Source organism: Lepisosteus oculatus, chromosome 2 (assembly GCF_040954835.1).
Source record: "Lepisosteus oculatus isolate fLepOcu1 chromosome 2, fLepOcu1.hap2, whole genome shotgun sequence".
NCBI lineage: Eukaryota > Metazoa > Chordata > Actinopteri > Semionotiformes > Lepisosteidae > Lepisosteus > Lepisosteus oculatus.
The window spans coordinates 54,716,874-54,733,731 of NC_090697.1; the positions used below are offsets into that span (position 1 = coordinate 54,716,874).

The 16,858-nt window shown below is 36.4% G+C and overlaps 1 protein-coding gene across 2 annotated transcripts in view; it reads left to right on the forward strand.

The window, feature by feature from the left end:
• Nucleotides 1–9,748, forward strand: part of LOC102691058 (solute carrier family 22 member 3-like) — a 47,076-nt gene extending 37,328 nt beyond the window's left edge. For both annotated transcript variants that reach the window (XM_015345982.2, XM_006625725.3), the window contains 3 exons: nt 1,677–1,789; nt 2,513–2,612; nt 4,349–9,748. In XM_015345982.2, coding sequence (XP_015201468.2) covers nt 1,677–1,789; nt 2,513–2,612; nt 4,349–4,469 — 334 coding nt within the window. In that variant the 3' untranslated portion in view covers nt 4,470–9,748. The remainder of the gene's footprint in view (nt 1–1,676; nt 1,790–2,512; nt 2,613–4,348) is intronic.
• Nucleotides 9,749–16,858: the final 7,110 nt, after the last annotated feature.

Below are 16,858 nucleotides of genomic sequence, written 5' to 3' on the forward strand. Positions count from 1 at the left end.
GCCACACCAACTCCTGCCAGGCCAACTCCAAACTGGCCCCAGCCCGCTGCAGCAGGTCCAGCCCCAGGATGCAGTCTACCTGGATGGGTGTAAGGTAGCAGGGTTGGTGCACCATCGATGTACCCAGACAGAAGGCAAGCACCTGTTTCCCCCAGCCGGAGAGCTGCTGCCTGCACCGCGTATTCATCTCTGTCCTCATCCGGGATATCCAGGAGCACCTGGAAGGCTGCTCCTTCCAGTGCCGCCGCCAGGTGGCCAGCCATCTCTGCCCGGCTCCAGCCATTCATCCAGACCGTGAACTGGAACTGCGCCTCGTAGGTTTCCCGAGGTGCTTCCCCGTTGTAGCGACCAGGTTGTAGCTGTACCAGCAGGTGTGGGAATAGCTGAGGAGCTCCAGCAGGGAGAGAATCTCCTCTCTGGTTCATCCGCTGGGCGGGAGTAGCGGGCAGTTGCCCCATTTCTACAGGCGGGACCACTACTAGGTAGCCCTGGTAAGGGCTGTGGCCACCTGTCGCACCCAGAAGTTGCTCAGGCTCCAGATGTGTGCTGCCGGTGGGTTCAGTCTCTTTTATAGTCAGCCAGCGCTTGACAGAATCAGCTAATATCTGCCACGGTTTGTCCATCCTCCCCACTTCTGACACCAATGTAGCACTTTCAGGACAAAGGACTAGTGGAGATGCAATAAATTAACTAAGTGATTGCTTTATTCTTTTATCAAAACCAAACACAGGCTATACACACATATGATGAGACTGACGGAACACGTACACATATTTAGGGTGGTAATTACTTAACAACAGGCTATACACTTATAAGGCTACACAGGACACTAAAACTACTATGCTACTATTTACATATGCAGGGTCAGCTGCTGGTCATTGTGCTGAACCTCAGACTCCCCCCGGCTACAACTCCCAGCCTGCTCTGTGGTACTATGAGCGCCTAGGTGCACTTCCTCCTCACCACCGGGCGAGGGAGTTCCAATACTATCACACTTCTAGTGTACTACATAAATTCTCTAGTATGTTACTGTATGTTAAGATACTGTATACCATATAGGTTTGTTTTTCTTAATGGGTGTGCTGCATGGATTTACCCCTTCCAGTATTACAATTCCTTTCAAATTTAATTTAAAATTTAACAATTCTGTTCAAATTGGTCCAAACTTCAGTTTTATGTTTTATTGACTGATGCTAAATATATGTTAGCACAATGACGTGGTGGTTAGCAATGTTGCTTCACAGCAGCAAGGTCTTGGTTTGGTTTCAGTTTTATTTTCCTGTTGTTTCCATTGTTTGTTTTTTTCCCCCGGTGCTCTAGTTTACTCTCTCTATGATCAAAACATGTTAATGGGCTTCTTAAATTTTTCCCTGAGATTTGTTCCCATGAGGAAGACTACTGGTCTCCTCACCTCATTATTACCCATGAATAGACAGGCTTCAGTCCTTCTTTCTCCCATACTCTGAGTATACACAGACAGATGCTTACAGTATAACTGTTTAAATCATAATGGGTTTGGTAGAAACACAACTAAACTAGTCACCCCTGGCCTTAATTTTGTTTTAATGACTTAAACAAAATACAGCTGTAAGACTAATACAACTTTCTGAATTTTTCTGGTTAATGACTAAAGTACCATTCATGCCTCAAACACTTTTTTAAAATGTTGACCACAGGAACATTGGATTATCTTTAACCTCTTCGCTAAGTGATGTGGGAGGAATTGTAGCCCCCTTCTTGCTATACAGGTTAGCAAGTTTTTGGATAGAGCTACCAATGTTATTATATGGTGAGTATCAAAGTTCTATATTTTTAAGCACTTTATTTTCACTTTGTAGATGTACTGTACTGCATACAGATGTAAAATAATTTCTACATTTGAGGTACTTGAATCACTTGCAACAGTTTCTGTCTTCACTGACTCTGATCTCCAATTAGGACTATTGCAAATCATTGGTGTCCAGTATAAAGCCACTGATACAAGGACACGGTGGTGTTTAGGTGCTTTTGTCCCAGAAATGCCAGTGAATTATGATTTACTGTGTGCTTCCATCCATTTTCCATTGCTGTGTTGCTTAACATTAACACATTAAAAATAAATGAGTTTATCTACATTAAAATTCTAAATGTTGGTGTAATTTATTCAGAGAGCACTAGACCTGAAAATCAGTAAGAATATTTTTTAAATGATTTTTGATATTGTTTGAAAAAGGAGTACTGTAGTTTGGTAGGTTTTAATTGGCAACAAAAAGCTGTAATTGGCCAGTATAAAATATTGAATAATAATTTGTATAATTTTGTATAATAATTAATCATGCAAAACTGACATGCCAAAACAGAAAAAGATCACAATAAAATGAAATTCTAAAATGAAGAAATGCTAGTGATCTGTTCAAACCAAGATTTTGGTAAAGATGCAAATCATAAATAAAATGTATCTCATCAAAATAATTAACATGTATGAGTGCATCCCTAACAATATAAATAACATACAAAGTTCTTGTTTTGTCAGGAGTCATGGCCTTGGTCTATGGAGGTTTGGTGCTTCTTTTACCTGAAACAAAAGGCATTGACCTACCAGAGACCACTGAGGATGTGGAGGCTCTGGGAAAGTAAGACAAATTACACTATACATTTTAACAATCGTTACTTTGTTACAATTGTTAATTTATTAGCTAAGGGATTTCTAGGCTTTGAAATCATTCTGGAGATCAAGTACTTTATTACCTGTATCATAATCTAAGCATAGCTAAGTGTGGTCATTACTAGGATAGCATACCATGCTGCTACTATGGATGGTGTGGGTGGACCATTAGGTGGTTCACTTTCGTCTGGATGAGAATTTCCAAAACAATGTTTTGGTTTGATGACTGGGAGCACTGTGCTTTAAAATGCGCTGTGCTTCAGATTAAACTTGGTCCAAACTCATTAGTCATTAATTATTGCATGGTACACTGGACTACACTTTTCGCTAAATTCCAGTCTGCGCTTGCGCAGTTTACCTAAAAAAACCCTCTTAATTCAATTAGTGAGGCAACCTCTCATGTCAACCAGTTGGGCGGTGCATGTCAAAGGATGATGAAGTGGGTCCCCCCCTGCCTGCAAAGCACTCAGTGATGCTTCAAGATTAAAATCACTATATAAATAGAAAGTTTGGACACAGTGTGGGCTAGAGAGGTACTGATAATCTTCAGGCTAGCTTTGTGTTAGGAGAATTGTTTATTTAGAAGAAATCTTTTGAAATTTGAAACACTGGAAATAAATGAAATAAAGGCAGGAAATATGCTGTACATTCTCATGACATTTATATCAGATGTTCAGTGAAACAGTTGTTATCTTAAATTAATTCTTTATAGATTGTAGAGGAATGATTTCATAGATTAGGGCAAGTGAGCAATGTGAGCTGATTTCTTAGTTTGGAACACAACTGAAGAATATTAAAATACTAAAGTATTTTACAATACTACTTTTCAATAGAACTATAAAATATACAAATAAAAAAGTAACATTGGAGAAAAAATCTATTGAATATCAAAGTAATATAATTCTCAAAAGAAGGTTGGAAATCAATCTGAGAAGTGTTCCCGAACCTAAAATAAAATGTAGTTTAATGCTCCTGAAACAGTCATACACAACTTTGAAATAAAGCAAAAGGAGGTGTGTAAGTAATAAAATATGTAATTTGGTTACAGCAACACAGTTTAACATGGACTGAAATCCAAAAGAAAGTATTGCTATCAGTAGGACATACAAAGGAAGTCCTTGACATTATTTATGTACATTTAGAAAGTTGTAAGAACAGAAAATGAAGAGTAGGAAGAAAGCTTGGGAGGGATTAAGTCCGGTCAATAACCTGTTTTCCTGAATATAAATACGGGACATCAACCACCTCTTCTTTGCATTCTTTGCTCCGGTGGCACTCCACCAACCTTACTGCATCTGTCAACGCAGCAACACAGATAGGACCCCCATGCAACCAATTGGGCAGCTGCAAAGGTGGAGAGGGGGTGGAGGAGGGATGCAGAAAATAAACAAGGAAGAGGAGAGAGTGACATTTGATATATATGGAGACCGGTTGCTTACGTCAGAATTAGTGGGAATTGCAGCAGCTGTGTCAAATGAGCTTGGCTGCCTTCATTCCTCCCGAACTTTCATTAAAAACTCCATTATGAGAGACTGAAATGAAGCTTTATTTCTAAAAAGTCTGAGGAGTTTTCTGATGTTTTTCTATGTTTGCAACAAATTGAATGGATCATGGCTCAACTTTAAAAATCACTTATTATATTGGCAGTTATGTGGATATGTTTTTTTTTCTTTCTCTGCTTCTCATCTTTTTTTTATCTTACAGGGACACAAAAGTCATAGGTGGCCTGAAATGGTCGTGTCTACAGAAGGGATTGCCTGACCACAAAGAAATACAAAATTGTGCAACACAGCTGACTTGTTCCTCATCTCAGATAAGGAAATAATTGTATTGATAGAGAAATACTGGATAGTGGTGTGAAGTATCCCATTGGCAACCTGTATTTGATTTAAGTTCAAGTAGATAGCTGTGTCAGCATTCACAGGCTGCAAAGGAACAAGTAGAGGTTTATTCCATGCCTAAAAGAAAAGAGACAATGTTTTGGCTATGAAGCCTTCTTCAGGTGTGACACATTCCATTCTTATCAGCATGGGATAAACCTTTACTTGTTCCTTTGATTTATGTTGCTACCTTACTGTTGTTATCACAGTTACTATATTACTATGACTTAAATGATTTAAGCCATCCATGAAGAATTCAGATACAATCTGTTTGTGTTATTTGAAAAAAAGTAATTCTATGTACAGTATCTAAAAAGAAGCAGATAGAAGTATTGCATCTTCAAGTAACCAAAGTGAATATTTGGTAAGCAACAGAAACAACATGTTTAGAAAACAATTCAATGCATTAAATAACACTTTACCTCATTGAAGGTAAGAACAGTATTTTATTATTAAATAACACAGGTACTGTATGTTTTCAATGAAACAAACACATGAGTAAAGCTGTATCTTTTGGAATAGTAATTTAATTTACTTTCTTCCTAATCTACAGATGTGTTTCAAAATCTACAGTGTGTGCAAATTTGCAGTGTAACCTTTGAAACATTTTCCGGGGCAATGAAATCTGTATTAAGAACTCCATATGAAATGTTTCAGTTAACAGAATGTTTTGTACGATTGCCACTAAAACTTCAGACACAATGTCACAATGGTGATTAAAAATACATACAATTTCAAGGTAACTGAAGTAAGTTGTGGTTGAATGCAACACATTCTTAAAGTATAGTATAATGGCAAGACGTATACAGACTTATACTGTACATATATTTTATAAAACAATAGTATCATATACAGTATTTTAAGATTTAAATTAAATACTTTTGCTGCTTACAATAAAATATGTATGCTGATATAAAACAAGAAATACACATCCTTTTAACAATTAAGATTGTCCTCCTTTTAAAAGTAATATTATCAACATCATGACAGTAGATGAGCCCATATTGCAACTATATTTAAAATAAATATCTTTTGTCACCATTTTTCTGGCATGTACTAAGTACAACTGCAGATAAAACCCCATAAATCATCATAAGCACAGTTGTACAATTTCTCAACAAAATCTTGTGACAATATTGCACATCCAGAAATACATAAAAACCTTTACATATGAGAAATCACATGATAAAAAATTAATTTTCACCAAAACCGAAGAATCTATAAAATACCATGTTAGGGGAAAGAACTCACCCGATGCTTCCAACATCTACAGTACCTCAAAGAACACTTCACCCAATTAAAACTCCATTTTCCACCTTTTCGGAAATTACAATTGTTATTTTGAAGTGGTATCCCATCCCGAGTGAAGGAAATCATTTAATTTAATAAACAATTTAATTCACTTTGTAATACAACTGACATTACACAATCCAAGTGACATGCAATTATATACATACAGTGTATATATATATACTGTAGGTACCTTGCAGTGGTGCAAAATGAGTGGATGCTGGAACTAATTTAAGGGAATTTAAATACAATATAGAGAAAGAAAAAAGGTATACAGAAACTGTGAAAATGATTAACAGACATAGGTCCTAACCCATAAGATGAGCTCATTGCAAACATGTCTGTACATGGTATTTCCAACTTTACTATTCAATCTGGCATGACAGGTCAGGAGAGAGGTCCTTCTGCAGTCCAGCAGTGAATAAACTCCACGCTGCCAGGTCCACAGTATATTCACTAGCCGTGGTCTTCTGGTTACCCATATTGGGATCACTTTGGACTCCTAGCACTCATCCATTGTTTATTTTCCAGGGAAGACTGTGGTCTCCTTTACTTGCCATTTTCCCATACTTTCTTCACACTTGGTTGCAGGTTTCTGCACTATCCTGACTTGTTACCTTGCAGGTGATTGCAGCTAAAAGCTTTTGCTGTATAAAGTCTACCTTATACCCTAGACTCTCTCCCACAGCACTGGTGGACAGCGCTGATTCCTTCCACCCACCTCTCCACCTCCATGTCATCCCTAGGCTGACAGCATCCCCAGTCATGCCACCCATGAGTGAATGGGTTTAAGTGCTGCACCTACACACAAACCCATTAACTCATTGGTCATGAGTCATCCAGGGCACACATCAATACAGGAAAGTATTCTGCATTTCAATGCAATACCCACAGCTGTAGCTTATCAAATTACCCACTCATTAAAGCTGTAGCTTCCTTAAGGGTACCAGCTGACACCCAGTTACATAAAGGGAACATTCCTTGTTTGTTCCTATAATTTTGAATAGTCACATTGTTTCAGTACCCATGATAAGTGAAACATCGCTCAAAGAGATCTTATTGCAAATGCGTTATCTGATTCAAACTGTCTTCTAACATGGGGACTCCCAACCCTTCCTGTACTGTATATAGTGGAGCACATGTTGTCTGGTTTTTATTCTAGTACATTGAATCCTTAATTGAACTAATAGGTTTCCTGATTGGAATAATTAGCTAATTTATTTTCTGCTCAAATGTTTTAAATTAGTTGGGATCAATTCTGGAAAGTGGGTTATCTCTATCGCTACATTCTAGCATGAGAACTACAGTAGTATTAGCCTTCTAAAAATGTTGTAGTATCAAGATGGGTGATATGAATCTGTGTGTTGTGACACATGGTCTCCTAAATAATGGATTATGATAAACATTAGTCTAAACCTAACCTAAACATTAGGACTGTTTGACTATAATGTCCTGTGAAGTTAAAAACATTCTAGATGGCAAGTGTGTTGACTTAATCCAGCTTCGACCAATGGACAGCATAAGGGAATTTTTGTCTTGATGAGTGAAACATATTGGTCACTATTTTCTATTTCATGACTTACACCAATTTTGACATTTAACTGGTTAAATCACCTCAACTGAGCCTGATTAGATTTCTCACTAAAGGTGATTTAGTGCTTATGTCACGTACAGTTCTTTCCGGGCCCTATGCAGACGACATGATCCGGTAGGTGGGGATACACGAGGGAAAAGTTCATGCGGGAGTAGGATCTGAAGACAGTGGGGCGTGTCCATGCAGTGCAGGTTTCCAGGGGAGTGAATCCAGGCGAACAAACAAGGCGAAATCCAAGAGAGTAATCCGGGACAAAGGGTAGAGTTCAAGGCCAGGGAATCCATCCAGGGAGTTAAAACACGAACCGGGTCGGGACCGGCGAAGGGAGGGGAATCAGGAACAGAAGATTAAAACCATAATGGAGCCAGACGCAGCAGGACCCCGGGCTCTCATGATGGGGAAATCAATGAGGAACCAGGAGTGAGGTCCGCGTCTGGCTTTTAAGGGGGAGCGGGAATAGGGAACAGGTTCTGAAAATGGGAGGGAACGAGGCAGGGCTGGAGCGCCCTTAAGAGGAGGGGTTAGCGATCGTGACAGCTTATGCAGCAGTAAAAACTCCTTGATTATATCAATAATCAATAACTGATGCCAGGAACAGTTGATCTATACCCAAAATTAATTTACAGTATTTTATTTATTCATTCACTTCTTGAAGAAGTAGAGTGATAAATTTATTTTGATACTCAGTATATAGTATGCTGAATGACCAGAAAAAAATCTTTTTTACAGGGTCCATGTTTTTTACCACAAATTCCAACAGTTTTTTGCAATGTAATGGTTTGGAAAAATGACAACTAGATCATTCACAAAGGCTTCATTAAGTTTGATTAAAACATAAAAGCATGTTTCCTGGCTGTCTTAAAATCATTATATGCAATTTAAGATAATCTTCTTATACAACTAAGGGGGATATTTCTTAAATCTCTTTTCTTTTATTAAGAATAAACACAAAAGAAAGTGCAATGTGCATATATGGAAATCACCAGGCGATTTTTTATGTTTCAGTTGTTGCCATTTCTATAGTCAAATAACTGAATTGTAATGTATATTGTATTTACAAATGTTTTGCAGTATTCAAATAAAATAGAAGCCACAGAAATAAAACATGTTAATGAATTAAACTTTTATGTCAAAGAAATTGACACAGCTGAGTTTCAACTGAGAGTTCTCCAAAGGTTCAATATTTAAAAATATTACCGTTATAGAACATTGAGCTTTCTGTGTGTAATTCTCTTTAGAATACAATGACAGCTGGTTCAGGTAAAGGAACAAAGACAAGGGATTATGCACTGAGAAACAAAGGCTTGTATGAGATTAAATTTAAAATATAATTTGAAAATAGTAAGACAAAAACCTAGCCTTAACAAGAAGCCAAAACACAAATGTAAAGAGCATGCTTCTATTGCACACAATATCCTGCAATTCTATCACTTGGATTAGGAATAAGCCTAGTCAAACTTTACATCAGAAAACAATAAACAGAAAATGGTACTTCAAAAGAAACAAAGAACCAAGGGCAGTTTACTCAGTACAATACATCTGGAAAAATAGACCTGGATATTTACACAGACATTGTAAAACTATTTTAAAAGACTAGATGTTAGCTGTGTTATCAAAATTCCATTTCCTGATTATATACTGTATCAACCTTGCAATGTGTTTCATAACTTGTTTTATCAGGCTCTTTTATTACATTGTCAGTTTATTTTTTGTCAAAAGACATGTTCAAAATGGTCAGTATTGTCTAATCTCACAAATGTTATGTAATGGATGTTAACCTCTAAATGCTTGATAATTTTAGATTTTGTAGCTAACTATGCCACCTAGCACTTATAAAAGTGCTAACACCCATTTGCTCCCACAAATGTGGGCTTCCTTCTACAACACCAAACAAAGGATGAAACTCCATGGTTTTAGGCATACTGATGGTCCCAGTCATCCTGAAAACTTTAATCCCTCATTCCTTCCCCCATTGGTCAAAAGTCCAGTTTTGGGTAGAGGGGGGACAGTGCCGGGGCCTGCTTCCACTGATTTCTGTAGAGTCCTTGGTTATCAAGTCCTCTCCTGGGTGCTGTGGTGCTACTGTATGTTTCCTTCAGTTTCTGCTGTCTCTGTGTGCTCTGTCTGAACCCTTACTTGGGCTCTGAAGGTCTTACAGTATGTAACTCAAGCTCAGGACTCATTATTGGAGGGGATCCTTGTGATGTCTTGGGTGTGGGGAAAACTAATGGCTTGGGGCTAATTGATAAACTGGCTGTATGCAGATGGTCAGGTGTAACGATGCATTTTGTATTCTTACCTTGTTTGATTCAAACAGTAATAAATACCAAGTTTACAATAGATACAAAGAACTTGTATATATTCAACACTCCTAGCATCACATCTATTCAACACTCCTCAATTCTGGTTTCAAAGAAACAACCCTCATGGAGAAGAATAGTAAAGTTCCATCCTTCTTCTTATCATGCCTAGTGGTTACTCAGGTGAGCCCATGTGGCAAGCACTCCCCTAAAGCATAACAGGGGATCTCCTCTACAACATAGCAGGAGATGTCCAGCTCCTCTACCAGCTCATTATTCTTCCTCCTCTGGTCACTCACATATCATCCAAAAGTATTCACCCCCGTGGACTTTTTCACATTTTATTGTCTTAAAATATGTAAAAATGTATTTAATTGGGATTTTTTGTCATTGATTGACACAAAACACTCTATAACATCAAAGTGAAAACAACAATCTACAAAGCGTCCGAAATTAATTATAATTAGCTTACATTTTTGCATCAAAACAACCTTAACATTGTGTGTGTTTTCTTTCTGAATGAACAGGCTTGTATTTTAGCTTTATTTATCAGAAATATCAGCAGAAGGATTATATATGTACTTTATTTCACTTTTCCAACTCTTAGAAACTTTCCCCTTAATCAAATTGGAGTGGAGCTGGTTAAAAAAAACTAACATCTTAATTAGTTACCAGTCACATTTTAATTAATTGATTATATTTATACAGTACTTTTCTGGAGCACTTTACAGGTAATGTGGACTCCCCACCACCACTAGTGTGCAGCACCACCTGGATGATGCAACGGCATAGTGCACACAGTACACTCACCACATAATCAGCTATCAGTGGGGAGGAGAGCAGAGTGATGAAGCCAATTCATAGATGGGGATTATTAAGAGGTCATGAGTGGGAAAGGCTGATGGGCTGATTAGCCAGGATGCTGGTGTAACACTCCTATACTTTCCGAGAAACACCCTACAGAAAGTCAGGACCTTGGTTTTACATCTCATCCGATGGATGGTGCCTTTTTACAGTATAGTGTCCCCGTCACTATACTGGGGCATTAGGACCAACATAGATTGCAGGAAGAGCACCCCATGATGGCCCCACTAACATCTGTATGTTTGTTTTCGTTACTTAAACTTTAACAACTAGAATTACTTAAGGTTTCCTCCAGTAACACGTGATTCACTTGTACTTAAACAGGTCGATGTTTTTGTTCCACCCTGAATTCTTAACCAATTAGTTCACCTTCATTCATGTTATGTGGTGTTATTGCTGAGTATAGTCACCCAAATATGCAAGACATTTTAAGCCTACTACACCACTTAACACCACTTAACAGCTTTCATGGTCCTAGGACCGTATCCCCCCCACAACAGGCTCATTGGACCCCCCAGGACCTCTCAGTACAACTACAATTATCATACATTAATGTAGTTTAATTCCTCTAACATCTATAATCTATCATTTTTTTACTCAAATAAAACATAAAAAAATGATAAGTAAGATGATACCTGGACCTTCCTCTGCTGTTCTCTGTAGTGTCCATCTGAGTCTATTGTGTGAATCTGTGTCACAAGTCCAGGCCCTATGTCCTTTCCCAGCACAAAATTCAAAATGAGAGGTGGGAGTGCCCTGGTGATCAAGGAGTGGTAGGGAATCAAGGCACAACTAATGAGTGGTGCTTATTAATGAACTGACTGTATGCAGACTGACAGGTGTAACAATGCATTGTCTATTTTCCACTGTGCTGCTTCCTCTCTGTCTCATCTGCTGTTAAACCTGTCACAATTCCACATATCTGAAATGTGTTGTAATAAATGGGTTTCTACACAAACTGTGTCGCGTCTTCAAGGGAGGCTTAAAGACCTTGATTAGAGGGAGGAGACAAACAGAAAGAAGAAAGACAGACCGTTGCTGCAATAATAAATATTTCATTGTTAGAAGCATATACACTGTACATACTGTATAGTCAAGGCAGCTGCACAAAAAATAACATTTAACATTAAGAACCTAAGTGAATGCAACATAATTAGAAAAATGACATTTACTGAGAGTTTTTAGACAAAAGAAAAGTCCCAATACTCTTTTCCTCTCGAGAACTTTATTTAACCATCACTAATGCTGATTTGCTTAATGTTTTTTGTATTTATATTTTTTAATGTATTGTTGCAAGAATTCAAATTGCACAATTGATTAATTTCACCAAAACTTTCTTGGTCAGCCTTGTGACCTGATTCAATACCCTGGGAATGAGTTAGGGTGTTGACTGAAACTTCATTCACCCTCAGATAATCTTCATAAAAATATCTTGTTGTTAAAGAATGAGAACCAGAAAGACTAGAGTATTCAGTCCCTCAGATCATCCCGTGGAACTTTACCAACAGACATACCATACAGTATGCCTTGTAGGCTCACTGGTGGTTATTAGATGAGTCACATGTACAGTAATATAAAATTTAAATATCCTATACTGAATCTAACATTATTTTTCATATTATTTACCACTTTCAATATTATGCAGTTTGCAGCTGAGTCATAAATGATTTATGAACATGCAAATGCATATTAAACATTTTAAGAATAATTTGTTGATGTCAAGGACACAGACTTACTGTACAACCCCAAATTACATACATTACATTTGTGTTCTCTCGATTTGACTACTGTTATGCTCTACTCGCTGGGATGCCTAAATCAACTCCGAACAAACTGCAGTATGTCCAAAATTTAGCAGCCAGAATCCTGACCAGGTCTAGTGCAAGTTCACATGACTCCTATCCTGGAGTCTTTGCACTGGCTCTGCAAAGATTCCAGTCTCCAGGCTCTGCAAAGACTCCTTTAAAGGCGCTATATAAAAGTTTATTATTATTATTATTATTATTACTTGGAAATTATTTATTGTGTTTTGCTTTAACAGTGCTTTAATAATTGAACATTTAATTAAACTGATATGAAATGAAGTTTGAGATTTATAAAACATAAGTAGAAGGCAATAAAAGCTGTAAACAAAAATGAAATATAAGAATTTAATTATTAGGTTAATTCAACTGTTCAAAAATATACCTTCTAGTTTGACTAGAACAAAAACCTATTGGGCCTATATGGGCCACCAGGTCTAGGAGGAAGCCTGTGCTGTGATTCTACCTTGTCATGAATATAGATAGATTTATCAATTAGTGAAAAAAATGTTTGAGAAAGCCAAGAAATGTATGATGAATCACCATTACTTTGCGAGGCTCAAAATCATGTGGTGTCTTGTTAATGTGGACAAGTACATAATATTCTATATATACAAAAGGAGGCTATAATTTCATGAAACTCCGTTAATAAGTAATCTGCCAAACTTCATGATGAGTTCATGTGATAAATATTAACCAAAATGTATTTTTAGCATGTGACCTTCAGACCTATCTCAAATTACATGAAACAGGACCAGCTTTAACAGGGTGCAACAATGTGGTGTTACAGTTTTTGTTTTGTAAACGGGTGTTGTGCTACTTACAGTAGCTCAGGATTCACAAATACTAGATCTCCAAAATCATAATTTAAAAGTCTTTCAAAAATGTGTCATTAACATTAAACTGTCTCTTCTTTTGTTCATTAAATAAATTATAAATTAAATATACAGTATATATTAACATTCTCTAGATGATGTTTTATTTAGCAATATTTTTATACTGCATATAAATTCTATTAGTATAATGGCATGTGAAGGATATCAATCATGGTGTTAGAGGCATTGTTTCCAGCTTGTTTTTTCATGAAGAGTCCACAAAGTCAATAAGTCCAGGTTGTACTACAGTTGTCATACTAACAGTATGAAATTACATCTTTGGTAATTATAAGAGAAACCGTTCACTTCTTGCACTGACTTACTATAAACAAATATGTATTATAACCAAAGCTAAATTGAATTTGATAATTAAATAATTCCTATTTATATCCATAATGCATATATATAGGTATTGTATTTCATTGGAATCAACTTATATGGATTGATACTGACATATTTAAGCAATGCTCTTATCACATATTGCATTTAGTGGTTAGAACTAAATATGACCATACACGTACCAAATAAGCAAACAAATCATCCAGATGGCTTTGAGAGGCCTCATATACAGTACTGTATTTGCTAAGACTCAGATATTTGTACTTGAATAAATATTTGAATGTTGAATTGATATAGATTGATATAGATTTATTGAACTTGCCTGGAGTGCTCAAAAGTCTCACGACTTATTTCTATTTTCAATATTTTAAATAATTTTCTCAAAAGTAATGTATATGGGTAAAGACATATAACTGTGAACAGGAGCTATTAAGGTTAGGAATGTGTGACACACTGTATTTTCTTAAACTGAAGATTGTGCAATCTGTTGATAATGTCTTTAAACCAAACCTACTGCTTATCCTGTATAATATTCCTCTTAGATTAATGTATGTAAATGACAAAAGCTTACAGAGATTCATATCCATGTATAGACCTGGAATTATGAGAGCAACCTAATTTAAGCATATACAGTACAGGTAGGTCAAGGGAACTGCAACAGCTTACCCACTCCTCCAGTCAGGAATTCTGAACAATTAATTTGAGCTGGGTGAAGGTTTTGACAAGTGTTGTTGCCCTACCCCTGCAGGGATTCAATCATGGTCACTTGCAGTAGAATTCTGAAGTGTTTAGGATTTAAGGGTTGACAGCACATCTGTAACATGACTTGTGCCACTGAGCCCTTGTTACAGGGGCACCTTGCAGAATTAAAGTTTGTATAAAACTATAGTTTTAAAATAATCTGTTCTTGGCATACATAAAAAATATCTGAAACAGTTTTCAAAAAGTTAACTATAAATACTTTTATTCTAAAATTTGTTATGTTTTCTAAGCTTGACAGATTTATTGTTTTCCATTTGTGTGTGCTTCTTGTTAAGCAGGTTTCAGAGCCCTTAAAATAAATTTCCTGCCTTACCTTCAAAACAGTTACAGACATGTGCAGCCAAGTCTATTTCAACCATAACTAGATTAATAACTTTAATAATCCATTTTAAACAATTTGACAGGCTTTCAAGGTTAGAAATTATGAGGCAGTTCATCCAGAAAACTCAAAAAAGCAAAATAAACTAAAACATTTTTTTTAAAATCTATGGCTAAAATTTCAAAGCACCAAATGAACACCATTATGTGAGCGTATCATATGGTGGAAAAAAAAAACTTGTGCTAGTGTTATTCTACTGTGAATAAATAAACATAACATAATTTAAACAAATTCACGAAAAGAATCCAGTTTAGAAAATATTACAGCTACATCTGTAATATTAAATGTAAATGCTCCACAGTTTTCGAAGTGTGGTTGTTATTGTAGCTTTAAAAAGCTCACTACAGTATATATAAACTTCAAATTATTTTGAATGCTTTTTTAATTATTATTGAAATTATAAAACAATTCCATTTTTTGCCAGTAATGTGTTTGCCAGTTATAAAATTATAACTAATTAAATCTGGACCAGGTCAGAAATTTAGAACTTAAAGAATTACTACCTTTAATCTCACACTTTAAACAGTAATTCTCCTTTTGTACAATGTGCAGGTGATTTACAGTGCTGCCAGGTAGACTTGTAGGGTAGATATAGTATCTCACTATTATTTTACTTTCACCACTAATCATGCCTGAGAAAATAAGTCTTCCATTTTCAACCACGGTACTACATGTACTACTACTGTGTATATATCTTATGTTAAATTTCTATTTCTGACCACTGGTACTGCAGTTAAATCTGACATCACAATCTGTAATGATTCTGTTAATCACTTGCACATCATTTCCATTCTCTTGAAATATCGTTACAGTTGTATCTTTTACAGTACATTTTCTATTAACTGATAAGACATGTTAGCTACCTGTGTGCCTGTCAGAAAAATATGGGAAAAAAGATTGGTCCATATGTTTTTCTTTTACTGTTTTAATGTTTAAAAAAGCCAAATAACAGTTTTGAATTGAACACATTTGCAAAACGACCTTTTGAAGTCCATATGAAATCAAACTCCTACAAGTTGCACGTACAACTAAATTAAAAAAGGAACATCCAAGGCCTTGGTTTAAGTGACACTAAAATATCTGACAAAATGTAATACCTACACATTTATTCATCAATCAGTAAATGATCTCAGAACAAATATGACAAATGAAAATCCTTTCAACTGAAAATTTAATGGGAAATACTGTAAATACTAAACTGTGACTCAGTGATAGATCATATATGTACTGTACAGTATATGTTCAAGTAGGTAGCTGCATCAAGCATGTGCAGGCTGCAAAGGAACAACTAAAGGTTTATTCCATACTGAAAAGAGAAGAAACACAATGTTTCGGGTGTGTATATGCCTGGCTGAGCAAGTGGCAGTCCTTGCCAATAGACCAGGGTACAGCTGCGGTGAAGAAGAACTAAAAAAAATGCACAGAGTTGTTTGCAACAGTTGAATATTTAGTGAAAAGTTTTGCAGGAAGAGTTTAGATAATGTGTTCTTTAGCGTGGGGTGAATGCGAAGAATGAAGTTACATATTCTATAGTGTAGATGCAGTCTTGAACTTTGTTTAATCAAGCAGATTTTGCACTGTTTCAGAGGAACACCAAAGGAGAAAAAAGTGAATGAGAAATGTGTATGATACAGTTGATGGAATGCAGTCAGTGAAGACAAAAGTACAGCATCCAAACCCTAGGTCACTTGAGATTGGAACTCAACAGAGGAAAAACTGTGGCAACCTGGAAAGAATAGCCGTAGGTGAACTTTAATCATGCAGAAGTAGGATATGAACTAGAGTTCTTAATAAGTTGTCATTTGCTGAAAGTAGATAGAACTGAAGTTGAAGTTGGAGAACTGAGAGAGCTGATTTAAGGTGAAGTTGAAATTTCAGCTACATTCACAGCATGAAGCTTGAGGAAAGAACTGAACATCAGTGGGGAGCTATGTATTGTCATAGAAAAAAACTAAATGGCAAGGAATGGCGAAGGGCAGTGAATGAGACAGCAAAAAGGATGATTGGGGAAAAGGGAGAGACAAAACAACTAAGTTAAGTTGGGGTTGGACAATCAACCAGAAAAAAAGAGAAATGGGGATAAGGGAGAAAATGGTTCAAGAGGAAGAGAACTGAGTTAACAACATCAG